The sequence below is a fragment of the Urocitellus parryii genome, chromosome 1, assembly GCF_045843805.1.
Source record: "Urocitellus parryii isolate mUroPar1 chromosome 1, mUroPar1.hap1, whole genome shotgun sequence".
NCBI classification, from domain to species: domain Eukaryota; kingdom Metazoa; phylum Chordata; class Mammalia; order Rodentia; family Sciuridae; genus Urocitellus; species Urocitellus parryii.
This window is the reverse complement of record NC_135531.1, coordinates 76,434,530-76,461,346: the sequence shown is the minus strand read 5'-3', so window position 1 is coordinate 76,461,346 and position 26,817 is coordinate 76,434,530. Positions and strand designations below refer to the sequence as shown.

The following is a 26,817-nucleotide window of genomic DNA, read 5'->3' as shown; positions in this document are numbered from 1 at the left end:
TTCATATCATCATTTCCACCTAAATTTTTAGTATCTATTAATAAACTATCATCTGTCAACCAGATTAAAAACTTAGAATTTCCTTTAAAATAGCTTAAGCTTTCTTATGATTTCATCTCTGTATCCTAGCCTATCCTTTGGCTTTTGCTTGCAGAAAACCATGTAGGCAATCATAGTTACCCTCAGCTACCTTCCTGAAGACCAGCTTGTATATGCAATGTATGTTAACTATGGTTACCTTAAGCAAGATTGTAAAAGCTTTTAAGGACAAATATTCCCTACTCTGAATGATGCACACTTCTTTATTTTCCTCACTGTTGTCATAATTAGCCTTTTATCACACTGATATATATATATATATATATATATATATATATATATATAATTTTTAATTCAAGAAAAGCCACTCTCTGGGTTTTATACTTGCTAGTTTATAATGGCATAATCCCCAAGCTTTCTGTCTCTTAACATGACCTCATAATTTTCAATTGTCCTATTTGGTTTGTTTGGTTAATCAGGTCTCAAGTCCAACCTTGTTGATGCCTAGAACATGTAACAAATGCCTGCTTTTCTTTTCTTTTTTTGGTACTGGAGATTGAATCAGGGGCACTCAGCCACTGATTCACATCCCCAGTCCTATTTTGTATTTTGTTTAGAGACAGGGTCTCACTGATTTCACAATACCAAAATATTTGATATTGTGAAGGCTATTATAAATTATATTTCATAGTATAAGAAAAATAATGAAAGTATTTACTTAGTACCTCACTTTTGCTGAAAGCTAGTTTTGAACTCTCAATCCTCCTGGCTCAGGAGGATAAAAATTATATAATTTTTATCATTTGCCTGGGATAACAGGCATTCACCACTGCACCAGCAACCAGCATGTCTGGTTTTCTCACATCTGTAATTGTCTGCCTCAGTCACTAAGCCCAAGCAATGTTTTCAGATCCTGAAAACTCACTGAAAAAGCTTATCTTTCTGTTTTCTTTGGGCCACATTCTTTTCTTAAATCATCATCACCTTCATCTGGATTAATTTACTATACTTCTAATTGAGCTTCCTACCTCCATCTCTCCCCTCACACCAAACATCTTAACACCCTGTTTTATAGATATTAGTAAAACACTAGTCCTGCACTGCCATAGGAAAAAACTTCAGACTCCTTGATACATATAAGATAAAGTCAAAATAGTTTTCACCTAGGAAAAAAAGGGAAGGAGGCCTTAACATTTCCATTTTAATATTTCATTGCAAAATATACTTTGTATATCTGTTAAACATGACTTTTCATTTAGATCAAGTGGTTGTTCTAAATTAATTCCTTGCACTTTTAATTTCAAGTTTTCCTTTGCATGTATGAAAAGGGAAGCAATAACAGTTGATATATCTATCCATTTGAAGAATTTCAACAGTTAAATGATGCCAGGTGTCCATCAATATCATTGGATATTTGTAATAAAAAAAATCAATTCCAATGATGGTTCAAATTTCTCATCCTGTTTATGAAATCAAAATAAAGCATTTGGAAATTCATTGTGTCAGAGTTGAAATATTTGATATTGTGAAGGCTATTATAAATTATATTACACAGTATAAGAAAAATAATGAAAGTATTTGCTTTTGGTGATACTAATACTATCTACTTGTAGAACACAACATTATAAAAATGCTTTTAATAAGTTTAGAGACAGTGGAGAGAACTGTTTCTGGAATATGTTATCATGCACATGGTAATTTCTAATTACATTCCCTAAACTGCAGTATTCTACTAATAAAAATGAAATATACAGTTTAAAAATCCAAATGCTTTATATGTACATAAAATAAATGGCTTATAAATATTTACAAATAGGCTGATGTTTAATAAAATCAAAAATAATTTTATATCATGATGGTATATACTATCTCCTTGGATTTTAGAACTTTTGACACTTTGTAGAATTATTTTGTGGATCAACTCAGGTATCCTACTATGGTATTAAACGTTTTTGTAAAAATGTACTCTAGGGGCTGGGGTTGTGGCTCAGCAGTAGAGCACTTGCCTCACATGTGTGAGGCACTGGGTTCAATCCTCAACACCACATATAAAATAAATAAACAAAATAAAGAATTGTGCCCATCTACAACTAAAAAATTAATTTTTTTATTAGTTGTTCAAAACATTACAAAGCTCATGACATATCATCTTTCATACATTTGATTCAAGTGGGTAATGAACTCCCATTTTTACCCCAAATACAAATTGCAGAATCATCGGTTACACATCCACGTTTTTACATAATACCATATTAGTGACTGTTGTATTCTGCTACCTTTCCTATCCCCTACTATCCCCCCTCCCCTCCCTTCCCATCTTCCCTCTCTACCCCGTCTGCTGTAATTCAATTCTCTCCTTTGTTTTTTTCCCCTTTCCCCTCATAACCTCTTATATGTAATTTTGTGTAACAATGAGGGTCTCCTTCCATTTCCATGCAATTTCCCTTCTCTCTCCCTTTCCCTCTCACCACTTGTCTCTGTTTCCTCATGCTTTTCCTCCCTGCTCTATTCTTAGTTGCTCGCCTTATATCAAAGAAGACATTTGGCATTTTTTTTTTTTTTAGGGTTTGGCTAGCTTCACTTAGCATAATCTGCTCTAATGCCATCCATTTCCCTGCAAATGCCATGATTTTGTCATTTTTTAGTGCTGCATAATACTCCATTGTGTATAAATGCCACTTTTTTTTTTTTATCCATTCATCTATTGAAGGGCATCTAGGTTGGTTCCACAGTCTAGCTATTGTGAATTATGCTGCTATGAACATTGATGTGGCAGTATCCCTATAGTACGCTCTTTTAAGGTCTTCAGGGAATAGTCCGAGAAGGATGATAACTGGGTCAAATGGTGGTTCCATTCCCAGCTTTCCCAGGAATCTCCATACTGCTTTCCAAATTGGCCGCACCAATTTTAGTCCCACCAGCAATGTACAAGTGTACCCTTTTCCCCACATCCTCGCCAGCACTTATTGTTGCTTGACTTCATAATGGCTGCCAATCTTACTGGAGTGAGATGCTATCTTAGGGTGGTTTTGATTTGCATTTCTCTGACTGCTAGAGATGGTGAGCATTTTTTCATGTACTTGTTGATTGATTGTATATCCTCCTCTGAGAAGTGTCTGTTCAGGTCCTTGGCCCATTTGTTGATTGGTTATTTGTTATCTTATTGTTTAATTTTTTGAGTTCTTTGTATACTCTGGATATTAGGGCTCTATCTGAAGTGTGAGGAGTAAAAACTTGTTCCCAGGATGTACGCTCCCTATTTACCTCTCTCATTGTTTCTCTTGCTGAGAAAAAACCTTTTAATTTGAGTAAGTCCCATTTGTTGATTCTTGTTACTAACTCTTGGACTATGGGTGTCCTATTAAGGAATTTGGAGCCCGACCCCACTATATGTAGATCGGAGCCAACTTTTTCTTCTATCAGATGCAGAGTCTCTGATTTGATATCAAGCTCTTTGATCCATTTTGAGATAACTTTTGTGCATGGCGAGAGAAAGGGATTCAGCTTCATTTTGTTGCATATGGATTTCCAGTTTTCCCAGCACCATTTGTTGAAGATGCTATCCTTCCTCCATTGCATCCTTTTAGCCCCTTTATCAAATATAAGAAAGTTGTAATTTTGTGGATTGGTCTCTGTGTCCTCTATTCTGTACCATTGGTCCATCCGCCTGTTTTGGTACCAGTACCATGCTGTTTTTGTTACTATTGCTCTGTAGTACAGTTTGAAATCTGGTATTGCTATACCTCCAGATTCACACTTCTTGCTTAGAATTGCTTTTGCTATTCTGGGTCTTTTGTTTTTCCATATGAATTTCATGATTGCTTTATCTATTTCTACAAGAAATGTCGTTATGATTTTGATTGGCATTGCATTAAACCTATAGAGAACTTTGGGTAATATCTCCATTTTGATGATGTTAGTTCTGACTATCCATGAACAGGGTATATTTTTCCATCTTCTAAGATCTTCTTCTATTTCTCTCTTTAGGGTTCTGTAGTTTTCATTGTATAAATCTTTCACCAATTTTGTTAGGTTGATTCCCAAGTATTTTATTTTTTTTGAGGATATTGTGAATGGAGTGGTTTTCCTCATTTCCATTTCAGAAGTTTTGTTGCTGATATACAGGAATGCCTTTGATTTATGCATGTTGATTTTATACCCTGCCACTTTGCTGAATTCATTTATTAGCTCTAGTAGTTTCTTTGTAGACTCTTTGGGGTCTGTTAGATATAGTATCATATCATCCGCAAATAGTGATAATTTAAGTTCTTCTTTTACTATTTTTATGCCTTTAATTTCTTTTGTCTGTCTAATTGCTCTGGGTAGTATTTCAAGAACTAAATTGAATAGAAGTGGTGAGAGAGGGCATCCCTGTCTTGTTCCAGATTTTAGAGGGAATGCCTTCAGTTTTTCTCCATTTAGAATGATGCTAGCCTGAGGCTTAGCATATATAGCTTTTACAATGTTGAGGTAAGTTCCTGTTATCCCTAGTTTTTCTAGTGTTTTGAACATAAAGGGATGCTGTACTTTGTAGAATGCTTTTTCTGCATCTATCGAGATGATCATATGGTTCTTTAAATCTATTGATGTGGTGAATAACATTTATTGATTTCTGTATATTGAGCTAGCCTTGCATCCCAGGGATGAATCCTACTTGATCATGGTGCACAATTTTTTTGATATGCTTTTGTATTCGATTCGCCAGGATTTTATTGAGGATTTTTGCATCTATGTTCATTAGATATATTGGTTTGTACTTTTCTTTCTTTGAAGTTTCTTTGTCTTATTTCGGGATCAGGGTGATGTTAGCCTCACAGAATGAATTTGGAAGAGCTCCTTCTTTTTCTATTTCTTGAAATAGCTTGAAAAGTATTGGTATTAATTCTTCTTTGAAGGTTTTGTAAAACTCCGCTGTATACCCATCCGGTCCAGGGCTTTTCTTGGTTGGTAGTCTTTTGATGGCTTCTTCTATTTCCTCCTTTGTTATTGGTCTGTTTACATTGTGTGTGTCTTCCTGACTCAATCTGGGCAGATCATATGACTTAAGAAATTTATCGATATCTTCACTAGCTTCTATTTTATTGGAAAATATAGTTTCAAAATACTTTCTAATTATCTTCTGTATTTCTGTAGTGTCTGTTGTGATATTGCCTTTTTCATCCCGTATGTTAGTAATTTGAGTTCTCTCTCTTCTTCTCTTCCTTAGCATGGCTAAGGATCTGTCGATCTTATTTATTTTTTCGAAGAACCAACTTTTAGTTTTATCAATTTTTTCAATGTTTTTTTTTTTTTTGGTTCAATTTCGTTGATTTCCCCTCTGATTTTAATTATTTCTTGTCTCCTACCACATTTGCTGTTGTTTTGCTCTTCCTTTTCTAGGGTTTTGAGATGAAGTGTGAGTTCATTTATTTTTTGGTTTTTTCTTTTTTTGAGGAATGAACTCCAGGCAATGAATTTCCCTCTTAAAACTGCTTTCATTGTGTGCCATAGATTCCAATATGTTGTGTCTGTATTGTCTTTTATCTCTAAGAATTTTTTGGTTTCCTCCTTTATGTCTTCTGTAACCATCATTCAGTAACATACTGTTCATTTTCCAGGTGATGCAGGATTTTTCCTTCCTTCTTTTATCATTGATTTCCAGTTTCATTCCATTATGATCAGATAAGATGCATGGTATTATCTCCACACCTTTATATTTACTAAGAGTTGCCCTATGGCATAATATCCACTTGATGATGGTTAATATATTCTATATATGTCGGTTAAGTCTAGGTTATTGATTGTGTTATTGAGTTCTATAGTTTCTTTATTCAGCTTTTGTCTGGAGGATCTGTCTAATGGATGGAGCGGTGTGTTGAAGTCACCCATAATTATTGTGTTGTGGTCTATTTGAGTCTTGAAGTTGAGGAGAGTTTGTTTTATGAACGTTGCTGCACCATTGTTTGGTGCATACATATTGATAATTGTTATGTCTTGTTGGTGAATGGTTCCTATTAACAATATATAGTGTCCTTCATTATCCCTTTTGATTAACTTATGTTTGGAGTTGATTTTATTTGATATGAGTATGGCCACTCCTGCTTGCTTCTGAGGATCATGTGAGTGGTATGATTTTTCCCAACCTTTCACCTTCAGCCTGTGTATGTCTTTTCCTATCATATGAGTCTCCTGAAGGCAGCATATTGTTGGATCTGTTTTTTTTTTTTTTAATCCAGGTTACTAGCCTATGTCTCTTGATTGGTGAATTTAAGCCATTAACATTTAGGGTTACTATTGATGTATGCTTTGTACTTCCAGTCATGCTTATTTATTTATTTATTTTAATTTGGCTAGTTTTTGTCTTTGGTTATTTTTCTCCCCCTTTACTGAGATACTTCTCACTGTTAGTTTTGGGTGCTGTTTTTCAATTCCTCTTCTTGTAGTATTTTGCTCAAAATGCCTTGCAGTGCTGGTTTTCTGGCTGCGAATTCTTTTAACTTTTGTTTATCGTGAAATATTTTAATTTCATTTTCAAATCTGAAGCTTAATTTTGCTGGATACAGTATTCTTGGTTGGATTCCATTATTTTTCAGCGCTTGAAATACGTTGTTCCAGGATCTTCTCGCTTTCAAAGTCTGTGATGAAAAATCAGCCGTTAACCTAATTGGTTTATCCCTGAATGTAATCTGCCTCCTTTCTCTTATAGCATTTAATATTCTCTCCTTGTTCTGTATGTTGGATATCTTCATAATTATGTGTCTTGGTGTTGGTCTATTATGGTTTTGGATGTTTGGGGTCCTGTAGGCTTCCAGGATTTGGCAATCCATTCCATCTTTCATATCTGGGAAGTTTTCTAAGATTATTTCATTCAACAGATTGTTCATTCCTTTGGTTTGAACCTCTATACCTTCTTCTATCCCAATGACTCTCAAGTTTGGTTTTTTTATGACCTCCCATATCTCTTGCATGGATTGCTCGTGATTTTTTAACATACTTTCTGCGTTGACTATATTCTTTTCGAGTTGATAAACTCTGTCTTCATTATCTGATGTTCTGACTTCTATTTGATCTAGTCTATATGTAATATTCTCGTTTGAGTTTTTAATTTGTTTTATGGTGTCCTGCATTTCTAGGATTACTGTTTGATTATTTTTTTAAATCTCTATCTCCTGGTAGAGTTCCTTCTTTGCAATTTGAATTTGCTTATGCAATTCGTTTTCAAAGTATTCTTTCATTGTTTCGACTTGCAGTCTAATGACTTCTCTAAGATTCCATTCCATCTGAGTCAAGTATGCCTTGAGTTCTTTCTCTGTCCATTTTTCTGATGCCTCTAGGTTCTCTTGTAGATTTAAGTTGTCCTGCATTGTTTGTAATCCTTTTTCCCTTGTTTTTTCATGTTGTTCACATTACTTTCCAACTCTGTTTAACTGCTGTTTTTCTGTTTTCTCCTATTAATTTGTTTTGGTTTTGTATATCTCTGTGGTCTCTCCTTTGTGGTGGGAGACTATGCCTAGAAATGTTGGGTTTTATTGTACTTTAAAGCTGATTCATTCAATTCATAAAAGGCTTCTGGATTCTGTATGCATATAGTGATTTGTTGTTTGGTCTTAGGACTTTATGTTTAGGTTATGTGCTATGATGGTATGAGGGTTAGTATGTCTTAGCTACTTTGGAAGATTGCTCTACTGAAGGAGATATTAACAGGCGATTGGATCAGGGTGTTTGGTAATAGCTAGGTATTTAGGAGTCCTATAGACAGCCTCGAAACATTCACCTATTTGCATTTAGACAATTACACTTAATGGAAGACGTAATGCTTGGGATGAAAGTTGGGGGGTAGGGGAAGGAAGGTGCTCTTAAAAAGAAAGAAGGAGAGAGAGATAGATAGAATAGAGGAGAATGGAAACAATAATAAAACTTGAAAAGGGAAAGAAAAAAGAAGGAAAAGGGGAGAAAAAAACTAATAAAATAGAAATATAAGAAAAAAATGAAATCTTAGAGATCCATTTTCTTCTCTTCCAATAGGTGGAGCTGTGCCCTCCGAGCCGAGCTTCTGCCCTCTATGTGCCGACAGCAATCCCTGTAAGGCAGCTCCTGGGAGTCTCTCAATCCTGTTAGTCCAGAGCCGTTTCACTTCTCCGGCCCCTCCCCCCCTTCCTCCTGCCAGCCAGCCAGCCAGGTCCTGCTCACCTGAGGCAGTTCCCCAAGGATCTGGTTACACTTGCAGCCCCACTGAGTGCCCTATTTCCCAAACGACTGATCACTCTCTCTGTCATTCATCTAAGCCCCAGTGCTGTGGAGCAGTGATCTGGGAGCCGACAGTTTAATTGTTCCGGACCCCTTTGGTGGGCATGCCCTTGGAAACTGTCAGCTAAGACCTTGGGTTTTGCAGCTGGTGTTAGGGGAGTTGGGGATCGAGAATCCCCACTGCTTCCCTCGGCCCCTACAGTCTCGGCTACTCCGCTGGCGGTAGGAGGAGTTGGGGGTCGGGAGTGCCCTCTGCTTCCCTCCGCCCCTACAGTCACGCCCATGCCGCTGGTGGTAGGGGGAGTTGGGGGTCGGGAGTCCCCTCTTCTTCCCTCGTCCCCTACAGTCACACCCACGGAGACATTTTTGAGGTTTCCCGGATGTTTGTATCTGGTGGGGGTTGGAGTCACACACCTGCTAAAGCAGATTCCGCTGGGAAGGAATCTCGTCGGCTGAACTCTGGTGACGTCACCTCTCTGCTATGGTGGGCCCCAAGCTCCTTGCCTGAGTGTCCGAAGGGAGGGGTGGGACTGGCCTGTCTCTGGTCTGACCCAATCTTGGTTGGTTTCAGTTCCCGGTTCTCTATTTCATGAAGGCTTGGGTAGAGACCTCTTCATAGGGTCCCTGCACCGCACCTGTTGAGCCGCCTTGGTGGTTGGTTGCTGCGTGGTGGCGGCTGGTTGCTGAGCCTCGCGGCAGCGGGTGGAGGGTCTGGATCTCCGCACCGCGTGGCAGAGATTCACTCGTCTGGGGCAAACTGTCACCTCCAATAATCCTACTAATTCCCAGCAGGTCTCACTTCAGCGGGATTTTGCTAGAAGTTTCTCAGCCGGTAGAATCTAAGCGTATTAATGCATCTCTCTGACCCCGTTATTGAGGAGGTACTGAAAGCGCTGCCTCCCCGCCCGACGCCATGTTGGGCCCCCCCAAAATTAATTAATTAATTAAAAATTTCGGGCTGGGGATGTGGCTCAAGCGGTAGCGCGCTCGCCTGGCATGCGTGCGGCCCAGGTTCGATCCTCAGCACCACATACCAACAAAGATGTTGTGTCTGCCGAGAACTAAAAAATAAATATTAAAAAAAAAAAAAAATAAAAAAAAAAAAAATTTCCTCTAAATTTTGGCTCCAGTTTCTTCAGAATCCACTAGAAATATTTAACTGAAGCATTCAATAAATGGAGAATAGGACTTCCAATTTATGTGAAGATTTTAGATAATTGTAAATGTTGAAAATAAAACTTGCCACCTGGAAGATACTGCTAAGTATCTCATTACATCAATGGGAGAATTGAACAGATTAAATGATAAAAGTTCGAATCATATGCCCTAGTTAAATATGAAATTCCATAGTTTCCTTTTCAATATCTAGCCTTCTGGGGAAAATATTTTGAAGGAGCTGATATTGTTTATTAATATTCTGGCCCATAATTATGGTAAAATGTAAAAGCTTACAATTTTGCACCACTTAAATTTAGAAAAAACACTCAAAATAACCATAAATATTTATTTGATGAGTTTCATCTTTTTAAATTATTGGTGAAAAATGTCTGCACGGAGGCAAAAATACTATTTTTAAAAATATTTCATAGTAAAACTTAACATTGAGACTATTCTTGATCTAACAAAAGTTTCTTTGAACTTCATAAATTTATCAGACATCTTTGCACCTAAAGGAGAATATTTCCCAATTTAAAATGTTATTTATGTAAAAGAGTCATTTGAAGGTATTGATAGTTAAAAAAAAAAAAACTTGCTAGCCATAAAATAGTCATATAAAAATTTATTCTTCAGAAAACTATCTGTGAATGACACATAGTGGACAAATTGATTAAAATATGTGAAAATGCATCAAGAATCATCTGTTCATGGGCTAGGGTTGTGGCTCAGAGGTAGAGCGCTCACCTACCATGTGTGAGGCAGTAGGTTCCATCCTCAGCACCACATAAAAAAATAAATAAGTAAACATATTGTGTCCACCTATAACTAAACAATAAATATTTAAAAAACCATCTGTTCATAAAACTTTATACAAATAATAGAGTTTTTGCTTTACTAAGCAAAAGAATTTTCTTGAAAAAAGTTTATTTAAAACAGTCCTTAATATATTTATTGTATATGGCCTCAAATTTACCAAAACCACTTCTCTGATTTTATTATATGTAAATATGCATTTCAAAAATTATATAATTTTTATCATTTGCTTACCCTTTTTAAGCTAAAAAATTGCCTGGTTTGAATGATAAATTATATAGTCCTTTTTTGTGTATATGTTTCTTCCCTTTTTTCAAAATTCCCTTTGCCTTTTCCAAATGCTTGCTGGATGTTTAGACCTAACTATACTTCTTGTATTTCAAATTTTTCTATTCTAAAGTTAACACCCTACCCAAGTATTCGTTAGCAGATAAATTGATAAATAAAATGTGGTTCATGTATACAAGAGAATATTCTTCAACCAGAAAAGAAAGAAATTCCATTATTCAAGACAACATTGATGAAACTGGAAGACATTAGGCTAAGTAAAATAATCTATACACCAAAAGACAAATGTCACATGTTCTTACTTTTACATGGAATCTAAAATAATTGAAGTCATAGACAGTAGATAGTTAGTACCATGGGGTGGGGGCAATAGGAGATGTTAGTCAAAAGTATAAAGTTTCACTTAGAAGGAATAAATAGTAAGTATTTAAGGTGAGGGGTATGATTCATTCATTCTACACTGTATACATATATTACAACATCACTTTATACTCTATAAATATATATGATTATAATTTTTCAAGCAAAAAATATAAATGTAAAAATAGAAGATAGAATGTTTACACTCTCCTGTTAGAAACCACTTCTGTGATTTTTCTCTTTCTCATGTGAGTATAACTTTATTCCCAGTCACTTAGACTTAAAATCTTGTTATAAACACTGATTTCTTTTTCTATTTTATAAAGATCATGATTTAGAAGTTAGGGTATGTGTTAGAAGGTAATGATACCCAAAATAGGGAGACCTTTTAGGACACTGCTGCACTGATGTAGAAGATGGTGTTTAAACATACACAGGGGTAGGTAGTAGGAGGAAATGGATGGATGTGAAAGACATAGCTGTGGGGTTGATGAGAGAATATTGGATTTTAAGAGATGCCTATCACATTTCTGACAGGAATATCTAGGTTGATGTTGGAGCTATTAATTATCATATGGTTGTCAAGAGAATGAAGAAGTTTCAAAGAGAATAAAATTGAGGCATATTAAATTTGAGGAACTGTGGGATTTGCCCAGCATATAGTCAGAACAATAACTCTAGCAGACAGATTGTAACAGTCAATGTGGATATAGGAGAAATCATCCAGTTAGAGCATAAAGGGAAATATAAGGAAAGGAAGCTGGTTAAAGAAATTGAGGTAGGGTTTCCAAAATGGAGTTAAGGGAGAAGCAGAGCCAATGGATTGACCCTTGGGGAACGAATAGATAGGCCTAGGAACAACTTATAGCAGGCTGGAGGGAAGATAGCCTTTGTACATTTGTGAGATTTTAACAACTTTAGAAAGAGTTTGGGTCTAGTTTAAAATGTTCTCAAAAATATTTTACAGTTTGAAACTTTTAGATATGTTTAATAAATTAAATTCCAAAGAGCTAATAGTCCTCAATATGGCTTGCATAATAACTTTTATTCTAATATTTCTCTACAAACTTAGTATCATTATTCATCTTTACTTGGGAATTTCTTGAAATTCTACAATTTATATTTAAGGGCATGTTGGTAGTATAGAGTGGACTCTTTGGTATCTTGTCAAGAATGTAAGCTTTATTGTACTTAACAAATAAAACTTTTCTAGAAATCTGACTTCTAATTTTTAAAATGTCATTCTTTAATCCTGTTTCTCAGTGGTGTCTGAGAAACATATGATTATAATTTGTGTAAGTAAATTTTTTTGCTACTTCATATTTTGACTTGTTACTTTTAAAAATTATATGGAGAATGTATTCTTGGAGTTGGGGTTGTGGCCCAGTGGTATAGTGCTTGCATAGCATGCATGAGGCACTGGTTTTGATTCTCAGCACCACAGTATAAATAAATTAAAAAAGGTCCATCAACAACTAAAAAATTTTAAAAAAGAATGTATTCTGTATCTTTTAAACTTTAGTAAGTAAAAAACCTAATTTTTCCTCCTATAATTAATACCTATACATTATCTTTCATGTGTTCATTTTGATGTTTTAGTTTTGGTATGTGATTCATCTTTTAGTAGATAAATGCTAGGTTCTTTCATCACAATTACAATCATTGGTCTGATAATCCTGTGAGTCAATCTACACAACACAAGTAGCTCATATCAAACTCCTGGCAGGTTTAGTTAAAATTAAAATGCATGCTCAACTGTAGAGATTGTCAAGTGTGGAAATAATATTTGTCCAGCTGGACAGCTTTCTTTTGTAGTTGCTAAATGAAAGTTGAGATTCTGTCTGCTCCTTGAAAGCTTCTGTGTCATGAAGGTAATTTGGACTGTTTGTGGTTTGACAGGGATTATTAAAATCAGATGAAGTGAAGGGAAGCAAGTGTGAGAAAGCAAAATTGACACTGACACTCTCTATTATTTGCAGCTTGGATCATGATGACTATGTTGATATGATAGATTCACTGTTGAGATATGTTAAGCAGCAAATAAAGTAAAAAGCAAGTATAGTGATGGATTTTTTGATTTAACATGAAGAAATTGATTATTTACTTTCACTGTTGCTTTTTAAATTGATTTTCAAGTCATTTCATATGAATTTTTTTAACTACTAACAAATTTTCCTTTTATTAACTAAAAAATTAAAAAGCATATTGCAAAGTACATATGACAAAAGATTTCTTAAATATTAAAGAAATAAATCACATGATTAAAAATCATGGAATTTTAAAAGTAAGAGTCCTTAAAGATTATTTTAATCTCATTTCCCTTTTTTCTAGATGGAAACAGAATTTTTAGGTATCACATTTAAATTTTATTTGATTAGCTTAAATATTAAATCCTGATTTTTCACCACAGCATAGTTTCTTATCTTTTCAAAATATTTTTTAAAAAATGGTTTAAATTATTTTTAAAAAGGCACTCAAAAATGGTTTAAGCCACAATTGTAGATAACTTTTTTCCTTAAAGATAATACTGTTATAATGGTTATGTGTTGCCTTTAAATAGTATTGTTTACATGATGGAGTAAATATCTCCACAAATAAAATATTCTACTGAAAGCATTCTTAGTGAATAGCTGGGTGACTGTTTCAATCAAGGATATCAATCAAGGACAGTCACAATAGAAAAATATAATTAAATATGAAGAACTATATGTATAAACAAGAAGAGCCTAGAATTGTGCTATGCATTGTGGAAAAGCCTCAGTATTATTTCAGCAGAGTAGTGAAATAACCAGATTTAGTTTGTAAAATGAGAAGTCAAGTGCCCATATGCAAGGCACACAACACGTGGATGTCCTACAGTTTAGTTCATTTAATTCTGATATTGATTGCCTGTAGTTAATGCATACCCCCACAAGGCTGCATTCACTTCATATGCAGACACAACTGGTTTTCCCATATGCCCTGTTATTATATGATTTCCCAGCTAAGAATAATATCTACATTTCTAATATGTTGCACTGAACCTAGTGGAGTGCATATTCAAGGATTCTTACAACTCACTCTTGGGCTGGATAATTCATTAGAATGACTCACAGAATTCAGGAAACACTGTACTTATAGGTATGCATATCAGAAAATATATAACTGAGGGATAGTCAACTGGAAGATAAAGACAAAGCAAGGATGGGGACCATGGCAGCAAGTCTCCATATGTTCCCTGGATGTGCCACCCTCTCAAGACATGAGTGGATTGAACATCCTGGAAGCTCCCTGAATCATCTTGTTTGAGTTTTTAATTGAAGTTTATAATGTACTCATGATTGATTAAATCATCAGCCATTAGTAACTGGGCTCAGTTTTAAACCTACAACCTGCTACTTAGGTGATTGATTCCTCTGGTGACCAGTTCCCATCCTGAAGCCTTTTAGGGACCCACCAAGAGTCATATTTCAGCATAAATTCAGACATAAATAATAAAAGACATATCACTCAGGAAATTACAAAGGTTTTTTGAGCTCTATACTCGAGAGAGCAGAACAAAACCTAAATATGTGTGTGTGTATATACACATTATCATACCACAAGATATGATCCTTAGAAACCACATAGGATGTGTTTCTTTCTTTTTTTTTTTTTTTCCTGGTACCAGGGATTGAACTAAGGGGCACTCAACCACTGAACAACAATATCCCCAGCCCTGTTTTGTATTTTATTTAAAGACAGAGTCTCAGTGAGTTGCTTTGCTTTTTCTGAGGCTAGCTTTGAACTCATGATCCTCCTGCCTCAGCCTCCTGAGCTGCTGGGATTACAGGCATGCACCATTGCGCCCAGCTCTTCCATTTTTTTCAGCAAGAAATAATGTTCAGACTTGGAACACTGTAGCTGACAGAAGGAAAAGTAAACTTGAATTATTCACTAACCATTTTAGATATTTGGGAGAGCTTGGGCACAAGTCTGTAATCCCAGCAGCTAGGGAGGCTGAGGCCAGACTCAGCAACTAAGCAAGGTCCTAAGAAACTTAATGAGACCCTGACTCAAAATAAAAAAATTAAAAGGGCTGGGGATATGCCTCAGTGGTTAAGCACCCCTGGGTGCAATCTCTAGTACCAAAGAAAGATATCTGGGAGACTAGGGTCAAAGAACTTTTTGACCCTTTAAGATGGGGATCAGCCAACTTTTTCTATTATAAAGGACCAGATAGTAAATATTTTAGGATTTGTGAGTCACATATGTACTCTCCTTTTTTGTTTTTGCTTTTTTGTTTTATTTTGTTTTGTTTTATAACACATTAGAAATATAGAAATCATTCTTAGGTCATACAGAAACAGGTTCTACCACAGTTTACAAATACCTGCTCTAAGATACAAGGGCAAAAGACAAAGAGATAGTTGGTTAGCCTATAGTGTCAGAGGAAAAAAACAGTTTAAATAAAAGATTTTGAATTAAGTTTTAGACATGTGCAATTATCTAGTAATTGCTTGGAAATGTGTGTTGGGGTAGAGATCTAGACCTAAAGAGCATAGTAACGACAGATGAAGAACTTACCCACAAAAGCACACAGAATATATGAGGATCATGAAGTCTGACATGAAATGAACAAGAAGAGAAGGAAGTGCCATAGAAGAGGCACTGTTACCAGGGTAGGCACCTCTGGAATGAAGAGGCTTATGACCTATTTCAAAGTAAGATAAGAGAATTCTTTTATGGCCTACTTCAGGGGAGAAGGAAGGTTTGAGAGACCTTTCTGCTTCAGTTGTTTTCCTAAGAGCTAAGGGCATATTCGGGAGGCATGTCCTTAACCTCATCATAAGTCTAGAGAGAATATCTGTGGTGAATATCAATATTTAATGGCAGAGATGAAAGAGAAGACAATTAAGATGATTATTAATGTAATAAAAACCACTCTGGTTAATTTAAGGCAAATAGAAGAAGAGCAATTGTTGGGCAATGGTGCCCAAACGGATTTATTTTTTGTGTCTCACCAAATCAACACAAAGCTATATAATCATTCATTCAGAGGAAAGGAACTGTGTGGCTTCAGTGGCCTCAGCCACCAAAATCCACAGTACATGTATCTTCTCTTAGGAGGCTGAAATTAACTTGATTGGTCTATTGTCAGTGATTCCCTGCCCTTGCCTTTGGTCCCATCCTCAAAATTCATTTAGACGATCTAACATCATCAGATGGTGTAACTCTCAAGCAATTAGTTATAACCAGAAAAGCTAGGTCCTATAACACAAAAATATGTTTTCATTTTATATGCACATGTTGTGTATCAAAGTTAAAAAAAAAAAAAAAAACATGTTGTGAGCTGACCAGCTACCCAGTTTTATCTCTTACCAGGAGCCTGTGAGAAAATGGTGTGAGACAAGAAGAGAACTAGAAATACTGTCAAGACAGGAGACAATTTCAAGGAATGAGTTCCTGCCACTAGACTATGTATGATATAATAGGAGCTGAAAAATATTTTGTCAGTTTCATTTTAAGGGTTTAGGCAGAAACCTGATTTTCTGGACTGATAATCAGTAATAATATTGGATTAGGATATATAGACTGCTATTTTGAGAAACTAGAATATGAAGGGAAGGGAGGAGATGGTCCCAGAGAGGCTCTGGCTGTTGTTTCTAAAAGGTAAGAATCTTGAACATGTTTAGAATCAGTTGAAAGGAATATTGATACAAGATTAGTGACAATTTGTGAAGCGAAACCTTGGAAGTCATAAAAGGGTATTGCCAAGGTTAGATTTTAATCATTAAGTTAGTGTTAAGCTAGTTAATATTACCAATAGTTTAATATTACCATACTAAAAGACTAGCTAATTAATAGTATTAGCATTTTAAGAGAACTTCTTATACTCTTGGAATGTATTTTAAGAATCCTAAATTTATTAGAAGGAACTCATTTTGATAGAAAGTATGTCCTACATTCAAAGTACTATCTATTTATTGAAATAGAATTTCTTAAAAATGCATTTGGCATGTCATAGCTATGTTTGTGATTATTCTCAGTCAATGCATAATATGCTGCCTTTTTAAAAGTGCTCCATAACTTTCTACCAATGCACATAAATTTGTTCCCTAAATTGATGAGGTTTTACTATGCTTAAAAATTCATTAGTTAATCATTAACCTTATGGCTGGTGACATTATTTAGTTCCAATCTCAAAATATATAATAATTTTGCATCTTTGAAATCATGTGAAATGTATGAGTGCCAAGTCATAAAAGAATGATAAAATAAAATTTATTTTCACATTATCTTGGTTTCACTGTTCTATTAAAGCAGAGATGGCTAGGATTGCATATTGAAGATTATAAAGGGTTATTAAAATGAAGATATTTTCTAAAAAGAGAATTGCATTGAAAAGTAAGCATTGTCATATTTGGCGAGAAAATCATATGACAATTAATTCTGTTTGCTTGTCAAGCTACAATAGTATATTCTGACTGATCCTGTCAATTTCTACTTCATATGCACACATATATAAATCATTAATAGAGGAGTTACATTTTAAAAAGGTGACTTTTAATAGCTGTAGTATGTTAATATATTATCAAATTTATATTGATATTATAAGCCATATAATAATAGTAATCAGAAGTTACATACTTATTAGCAAAAAGCATAGCAGTCTATGAAGGAAAATCTATTATATGGATGAGAGTTGAGAATATAAATTGAATAGAAAAACACATTCTTTGTTTCCTAACATGATACCTCAACATATATTTTAAATTACTATCAACAAATTGAGTTCCATTTGAATCTTTTTTCCTGTCTTTTGGGGAAGCTAAAACATTAAAATTTCAATGCCCAAGTAATTAATGAAAAGAAAGATTTCTGGCAATTTTATACTATCAGAGAAGTAGATCTACCCTTTAAAAAAAGATATTTTTATCTTGCTTTGTTTGGGATTATTTTTCTTTGCAATTATGTAGGTTTTATAATAAAGGATATTTATGATGGTTCTAGTGAATGCTGTCAAATGTATGTGGCAAAAGACAAATTAACATTTATTAGAAGTGAAATAATAATTCTTAAGTGTAAGTCTATCCTGAGAGGTAGTTGTTTATAGCATTGTGATTAAGGTTAACATTTGTAGTCTGAATCTTAACCGTGTCACTTCTGATCTAAGTGACCATGAGCAAGTCATGAACCTTTCTGTGCCTCAGTTTCTACATCTTTAAGTGCCTCAGTTTCTACATCTTTAATATAGAGATTATAATAATGCCTATCCCTTAGCATTACCTTAAGAATTAAATGAGTTCATTTAACATAAAATACTTAGAACAATGCCTGGGCTAGCTGTTGTTATCATTAATCTTGTTGTTTAACCATCATAACTTTAATTCATGTCTCTAAGAATGAACTCACTGAATTAAAATTTTCATGATTTTTTAAAATCAAATTTTGATTAATGTAATGTTAGTAGGACTCTGTGAATGATATAGGAGAAATATTTGTGACTAGATATGGATGGAAAAGTAAAAATAGCCTCGCCAAAAGAAAAGGCTGGTCCAGGTGTAAGAATGATAGCCTGAGCAAAATTTGTATTTATTTTGCTATTTTATCAAACCAGCGGTCCAAAGCATATTCAGCAATATGAAGAATGATAGAAATGATATAAGAATACAAAGAATAATAGATCAAGGATACCTGATGGCTTCTGTAGATCTGATTTCTTTTCCTTGTGAAGGCATGAGTCACTTGACCTCAGACATCTTTTGTTGAGTAAAGAGTGCCCAGTCAAGAGTTCAGACACATGGGACAGCTGTTTTTTAGAATATTTTAGGGAGCCTGAAGATTGGCATTTGTATAAAAAGTAAAATATAAAAAGTTGGCATTTGTATAAAATAATAACTTGCTGCCTCATATTTCTTCTTTTCACATATTATTTCTTGCTAAGCTATAGATTCTTCTTTAGTTTTCTATGTGACAGGCCTGGGTAAGGGAAAAGAGAAACTTAAAAATGGTTATGTAGCCAGGCATGGTGGTGTGCCTTGACTTTCAGCCATTTGGGAGACTGAGGCCGAAGGATAGCTTGAACCCAGGGCTTTGAGACCAACCTGAGCAATATGGTGAGACTCCCATCTCAAAAAGAAAAAAAAGGATAGGGGATTCTGTGAAAAATAATGGTATCAATAAACAAAATAGTCTCCTCCATTGAGAGCTGATTTGAATTAGGCAAAAATTGGGCGTTCTCCCACCATTTCTTACAGAATATAATGAATTTATAGCTTGAAGAAACCATAGGGCCTAATAATTCTGTTCACCTCATTCTATAAATGAGGAACATGAGCTGCCTTCTTGCAGAGAGACTGACTTACCCAACCTCTACATAGAGATTCAGAACCAGGATCAAGACTCAAATCTGATTTTTGGAATCAGTGGCATTTAGAGTTAAATGTGTTTTTTTATAGTGCAACATTGAAATTTGTTCAGTGTATATGGAACATATAGTTATTTTTAATTAGTTAGAATACACTATTACTTTATTGTGCTCATTAACAGTGTTTATTCTGTTTTAGACACTGATATTGAATGGTAGGACTTTATGTGATCCAGAGGAGATGGACACATTAATTTCACAGTGTGTCAACAGATTTCAGAAGGCATGTAAACCTCCTTCCTGGGATTTTGTACAGAAAAGAAATTATGTGGTCCTAATATTTCTCCTTTTCATACTTAATTTTAGTGTAAATTACATCCAAGTGTTTTTTCTTCCTTCTTTCACTCTTTTAAAGCACATATTGGTTTGCCAATATAGAATAATGGCATTCTGAAGTTTTATTGTTGAAGAGACAAAGAGAAATGCAAAATAAGGATTCTGACCATTTTATGAATCTAAATAAAGAAAGAGTATAAGATAGGCATTATATTAAAATATAGCAAAGGGCAACTGAGATTTCAAAATTAATTTTGTGGGATTTCCTTTGATTACATACAGGCCTTGAACCTTCATTTTCTTGCCTCAGCTTCTCATCAGGTTTTTTCTTATTCTATCACAAAGTATCTGTGATACTTTGGCTTTTTAGGTGGGTATGTTTTATTGTAATATTTTCTGGCAGTGTTTAGAATACATTCATATTTTCTTACAGTTGCTATTATTGGGAATTTATAACTCAATGGTTATAATTTGCCAAGGATTGAAATTTAATCCACATATGTTTGACTTAGATATAATTCTTCAAGCTTAACTCTAATCATTTTAAAAGGCAATGATTCATATTAGATTAGCAGTTAATATTTGTTTAAAATATTATGCGCTTTTTTAATCTTATAAAAAATGATCAGAAACAAAGCAATATTGTGGAATGACAATTTAATAGTTATTATACTTTGAACAATTATGACTTTAATTTTTGATTTATTTTTTTTAAAGAGAGAGAGAGAAATTTAATATTTTATTTTATTTTATTTTATTTAGTTTTCGGCAGACACAACATCTTTATTTGTATGTGGTGCTGAGGATTGAACCCTGGCCGCACGCATGCCAGGCTAGCGCGCTACCGCTTGAACCACATCCCCAGCCCTTGATTGATTATTGATTAGGATGAGGTTTTTTATATCAAATTATGATTACCTTCCTGATGACAAATCAATAGTTCCAAGTACAGGAACCAAACAGAATATAAAGCTATATCTTAACCTATAGCCTTACATGCTTTCACATTTTCCCCCTAAATATTTAAAAAAGTAGTTTCACTGTTGTGAAATACCACTGAAGAATTGCCAAACCACATTTTGTCCCTCATTAATTTACTTTACTGTCATTGAGGACATAGTTATGTTTTATTTATCAGATAATAGTGATTGATTGGTGCCTAGACCCCAGGCCCACTTTAGTGCACTGCAATCCTCATGTGAAGACTTCCATATTTAAACATTAGAATAATCTACATTCAGCCCTCCCTGCTTTATTTCTCACAATGGTCCTCTGCATCCCTATCCACTCAAGCTAATTTTCCCATCATGTTAATTCTATTTTACACATCAGGTTTTCCTTTTTCTTTTCTTCCTTGTTCCCCCATCTTCCCCCTCTCTCTTGTTTGTTTGTTGTTTGGTCCCAGAGATTAAACCCAAGGATACTTTACTACTAAGATATTGCCCCAACTCTTTTTATTTTTTATTTTGAGACACAGTCTCACTAAGTTGCTTAGGGCCTTGCTAAATTGCTGAGGCTGGCCTTGAACTTTCAATTTCCTTGCCTCAGCTTCTCATCAGTTTTTTTCTTATTCTATCACAAAGTACCTTAATCTTGCTGCCTTAAGGTAACTGTGGCCTTTTTTTTTGGGGGGGGGGTCCTTTATCACCTTTAAACCTTATATAGACGTGGAAGCATCACAAATCTAGGCAGCTTACATGACCACTCTAAACCATTTTCATTCTAATACCTTATTATTCTTATCAAATGGCATTCTCCTTGTTGATTCTTTGTATTAATTGATTATTTTTCATACTGAGGTTAGATAGAAAAACATTACAACCATGTACACAGACAATCCTTAACAAGCTGGGGTATAGTTCAGTTGGTAGAATGCTTGCCTTGCACAAAAGAAAGAATGAGAGAGAGAGAGAAAGAAAGAGGAATTCTTAAAAACCACATCACCCTCATCTTAATTCCTAGTGAAAAAACATGCAATGAAGTGTTTTTGAACACCTCAAAGAACCAGAGCATTCATTGACAGCTACCTATATGCTTGTTATATGCAACTGTTTTCTTAAAATTTTTTTAGTCATTTTCTATGACAAGTTTTGGGAACATTTCTTCTGACAATCTTTATACATCTTGAAAACACTGGATGTTGCACCTTGAAGAACCGGCAATGGGCCAACACCCTGCAGCCATAATGTCTTTCCTCTTTAGCAGCTGCATGGAAAAACAAGTATAGGTAAAAAAATTTTAGGTGACCTCTTCACATCTTTAATAATTCCTTAAATATTAGTTAGTTTGATCATTAATTTATCTGGAATATCTTGCCTGTAGCTAAAATTGATAATTTTCCACTGTCTCTACTATTATCAGAACTCAGAACTATTTTAATGAATAAATAAGTCCTTAGCTACAAGGACAGTTATAACATAAAGTGATAAAGTAAAGATACAGAGCAAGACTGAGGTGCAGACTCAAGGATATAGGCCTTGCCTCTCAATCTCCACCTGCCCAGTTTCACTTAGCATTTATCAGTACATGTATGTGATTACTTGTCTTGGATCTTAAAATATATTAATGGTCTAATTTTTAGAATTTTGTCATTTTGAAAATATTCTTGAATATTTTTATGTTATACTAGGGAAATAATGTTTAAAATTAAATTTGAAACTGGGCAGTGTGGTGCATGTCTTTAATCCCAGCTACTCAGGAAGCTGAGGCAGAAGAATCAATAAGTTTAAGGCCAGCCTGAGCAACTTAGTAAGAACTGTCTAAAAAAATAAAGGTGGGGGGGGGCACGACTTGGGTTTGTAGCTCAGTGGTAGAGTACACCTCAGTTCAACTGCCAATACTGAAAAAAAAAAAAAGTGTTTTGTTTTTTTTTTTAACTCCAGTAATCAATATTATACAAAAATACAGTTCTAACTTTAAAGTAGACAATAATATTTAAATTCTATGAAACAAATACAAGCCAGGCACAGTGGCAGAGGCCCGTAGTCCCAGCAACTCAGGAGGCTGAGGCAGGAGCATCATCAGTTTAAGGTCAGCCTCAGCAACTTAGCAAGGCCCTACATAACTTAGCAAGACCCTGTCTCAAAATAAAAAATAAAAATGACTGGAGATATAGGTCAGTGGTAAAGCATCCCTGGGTTCAATCCCCAGTACCCAATAGTAATAATTATTTAAATATTTATTTATTTAAATAAATATATTACGAATTGAAATTAAAATTTATATATAGTTGAGCCTCATGTTAAAGAGAAAAGCAAAACAGATTACATCTATAGACAGGTAATCACTAGACTATATTCAGAAGAATTTTTTGTAGAATCAATCTTGGCATTCTAATTGGGAATTATGACTTCATATAATTTAATGTTACATTTACTTTGCTTGCATTAGTATATATATATGTATATATATATTTTATACACACACACACATATCAATAAGTAGTGTCTTTTGCTTTGGCCATACCTATTTGAAAAGATTGTGCAGTACATTTCGACTTTTCAAAGTCTCATAATTTATTTCATTTCCCTTAGTATGGGAAATGGAAACAGAAAATTCTGAAGATGAAGGACTAAGCACACACATTTACTTTCCTCCCTCTTGAAATCCTATTGAAATGTTAGTAAAGATATAATAGAAAAGCAGCACTGAAAGAAACATGCATTGGAATATTTCTGAAAGATAGAAGGTAGAGAGGCTTTGAGAAATGAAGACACCAGAGGCATGAAAACTACATTCTACAGTATTGCAAAAGGAAGCGGCTATAGTAGTAAGAGCCATTCTCTGAAACAATGCCAGTTTCACAGACAAAATAGTAAAGAATAAAGTAGGCTGTGAGGTAGCCATCAGAGAGAAGGAACCACAGTGATGTTTTTGAGCAGCTGAACAAGTCTGGCTCCTTCCTCTCATTATGCTATAGCAGTTGCTTCCTTGAAAATCTAAATGAAACTAAAAATCTACACGGGAAGGGCACATTTCTGGGTCTTGACCAGAGTCAGAGAAACAGAATGAAGCCTAAGTTACTTCCAGACTTCTACAAAAACGTAAGAGAGAATAAAGAGGCAGATCTACCCCCCCCCCCCAAAAAAAATACTAAAATCATTCCACTGCAGTTATTTTGTACTTTTGGTCACTTATGAAAATGATCAGCATATAGTTCTGTTCACAAATTCTTTTTTTTTAATGTTGGTTGTTCAAAACATTACATAGTTCTTGATATATCATATTTCACATTTTGATTCAAGCGGGTTATGAACAACAAATTCTTTTTTTGTTGAGGCAGAGGAGGGTACCAGGAATTGGACTCAAGAGGCACTCAACCAGTGAACCACATCCCCAACCTATTTTGTATTTTATTTAGAGACAAGGTTTCACTGAGTTGCTTAATACCTTGCTTTTGCTGAGGCTGGCTTTGAACCTGGGATCCTTCTGCCTCAACATCCTGAGCCTCTGGGATTATAGGCATGCATCACCACACCGGGCTTCTGTTCACAAATTCTAAAGAGAGGCTTGCACATAGATACACACCATCCATTCATTCAGTGTCTGAATAAACCTTTTTGCTCTGGAGGGAGAGACCTTTGGGGTGTAAAATGACTCTTGTAATAATACAGAATAACTTTACTAGTGTAGCAGTGAAGAGAATTTTCTTCCCCCCTGTGATTTTGAGTCTAAATTTAGTGAAGTAAACTGACTATTGACAAGAGAAAATGCTCAAACTTGTTAGTGTGTTCAGGGGGATCACAGGAAGGTGGAGAGTACTAAATAACCCCAATGAGGTTCAGATGCTTATACATTCTTGATAGGAAAGAAGGATATGGGGAAAATCTGAGCAATTTTAAGGGACAATAAATGATTTTTAGGGGAAATTAGTGACACCAAAAAATAGATAATAGCTTATGAGTGATTCTCTTTGGAAATTGAGTGGGACCAAAGAAAGACAATAGCCTGTGGCAAAGTCTGTCTGGAATGCTAGAGGAGCTCAAGGAAAATTTTGCTTTCTTCACATATAAGTAGGCCCAGGGGATGAGGCTATAAAAGTCTGAGACTGGCCTGGTCAGGCGGTGGACCCCTATAATCCCTGTGAGTAGGGAGTTTGAGGCAAAAGGATCACAAGTTCAAGGCTAGCTTTAGCAACTTAGCAAGATCCTATCTCAAAATTTTAAGAAAGGACTGGGGCTGTAGCCCAGTGGTAAAACACCCCTAGGTTCAATCTGCAGTACCCGCCCCCCAAAATTTTTTAAATTAAAAATAAATGTCTGAAACTACAATTTCCAGGTCAGTGTATTCATAAGAATGGAAGGAAGGTGTTGAGTTCTAGCTTCATCCAGCTTTGTTTACAGTGCTCTCTGGGTGTATTGATTTCCTCTGTAGCTTTGGTTATAGTGAGAAGTTATAGAATGTTTAAGTAACCTCTAAGGCTGGTTTGTTGTTCAGTTTTCATACCACAGAGAAGTGTGAAAATTAGGTCACACCTCATGAAATATAAATAACAAAGCACTCTCCCTAGTTTAATAGCACCCTAGTTCTTTTCCTTGTCTATATTTCATGTGCCTATAAAGGGAAACTATTATTTTTGGTTTAGTGTTACAACTTTTAGTATCACGATATGTTTGAGGTAGATTTCTTTCTTTGTTTTTTTTTTTTTTCTTTTTATCTTGGGGAAACTGACATGTTTTATTGCTTATTTTTGTTCCTTAGAATGGACTGGGTAGATGAATATTCCCATAATTCTTTTGACCTACAATGCTTATTAAACTCGTTTCCTGGAGACTTGGAGTTTAAGCAGATCTTCAGTGACATTGATGAACAGATAGAACAAAATGCTACAAGGTAAATATTGCTAATTATTTTTTAAAAATCATTTCATATTCTGTTTACATAGAATTTACCTAGTCTAGTTCTAATGTTTCTACTCTTAAACAATTTGGGGTTTGAATTATTATTAACTTTCATGAAAAATATTGATTATAATCCCATCTTAAAATTTAACACAATTATCTGTGGGAGACCAATCTTGCACGTGACTGGGTCACACTCCCTGGCTGGGTGCTGAAGCACTCAGTCACAGAAATGTGGCAGAGCTTTCCCCACCCTTCTTGGGTTCCAGGGTCTGTGTCTTGTGCATGGGTGTGTCTTCTATATCCCCATGGGTGAAGCTATGCTCACCTGTTCCTTTGTAATACAACCCCTTGCCCTGTTGAGGATAGAATCTTCCATGGAAGTGCCCTGTGTGTGTCCCCTTCTCTTACTGTGCCCTTGGGTGTGGCCTACCCAGGTGTCAGTCAGCCTACTGACAGTGGACATCATGAAGATAGACTCAGCCCCCTGAAACCTGACCCCTTGCCTCATTTGAATAGCTTCTCCTCAATAAAAGGGGTCAGCAGTGCTCTCACTCTCTCTCTTTCTGTGGACCCTTAAGGTCAGAGGAGCCATCACAGCGACCCCAAAGAAAAGGGTATTGTGTCTCTTGTGTGGTTATTTTGTGCAGCCCAGTTAGCCCAGTTAGCCCAGTTTACCTGGAGTGACTCCTGAGCCTTTTAGTCATGAGAACAGAAACCCGGCAATTGTCTTTATCTGATGAGTAATTTCAATAAGACTAGAAAATACAAGCACTGTTTTCAAATAGGCCAATTAGAGTTTATTAAACCACTACTAAAGGATTCTTAGAGTTTGAAATATTAATGTCCTGGATTGTCATTAATATGTTTAGAGTTGAGCATTTTTACTTGAAGGTAATCACAGTAATTAAAATTTTTAAATTAAGGTATTTAAATGGTATTAAAAGGTCACAATCACTAAGTTACTGAAAACAGAACATTAAAAATAAGTTATTTGCATAATATTTGTCATTTTAAGTCTTCTTCTCACCTAAATGCTCACCTAAATGAGAGGGACTGCTCCCCCAATACTGGGAGCACGGATAACAAAGGAGTTTTCTATAAATAGATCTTATTCTTTAATCAGGCAGTTCACTCATTTGAATCCTTCCAGTTAAAAGCTCTAATTCACCTGTGGGTTGCTATAAATGCACAAATCACAGTAAAAATTTTTAGCATGCAACAAAATATTTTCTTTTTTGAATATTTAAGGTATCTTTCAATTGGTTCAAAGAAAATGAATGAAGCAATTGAAAATTTTCTAATGTATTTTTTCTCCTGTTTACATGAGAACACAGTTAATTCTTCATCACCATAATAATAGGTACAAATAATTTCAAAAGATAGCATATTGTTGGGGAGTTATAATTAGAAACAAAATTTTTCTCT

The 26,817-nt window shown here is 35.0% G+C and overlaps 1 protein-coding gene across 1 annotated transcript in view; it reads left to right on the top strand.

Moving 5' to 3' along the window:
- The window catches only part of Kiaa0825 (KIAA0825 ortholog), a 378,474-nt gene that overhangs the window by 21,532 nt on the left and 330,125 nt on the right, over nt 1-26,817 (top strand). Inside the window, exons 3-4 of the mRNA XM_077800531.1 lie at nt 8,044-8,100; nt 25,250-25,381. Of these exons, the coding sequence (XP_077656657.1) occupies nt 8,081-8,100; nt 25,250-25,381 (152 nt within the window). The 5' untranslated portion in view covers nt 8,044-8,080. The remainder of the gene's footprint in view (nt 1-8,043; nt 8,101-25,249; nt 25,382-26,817) is intronic.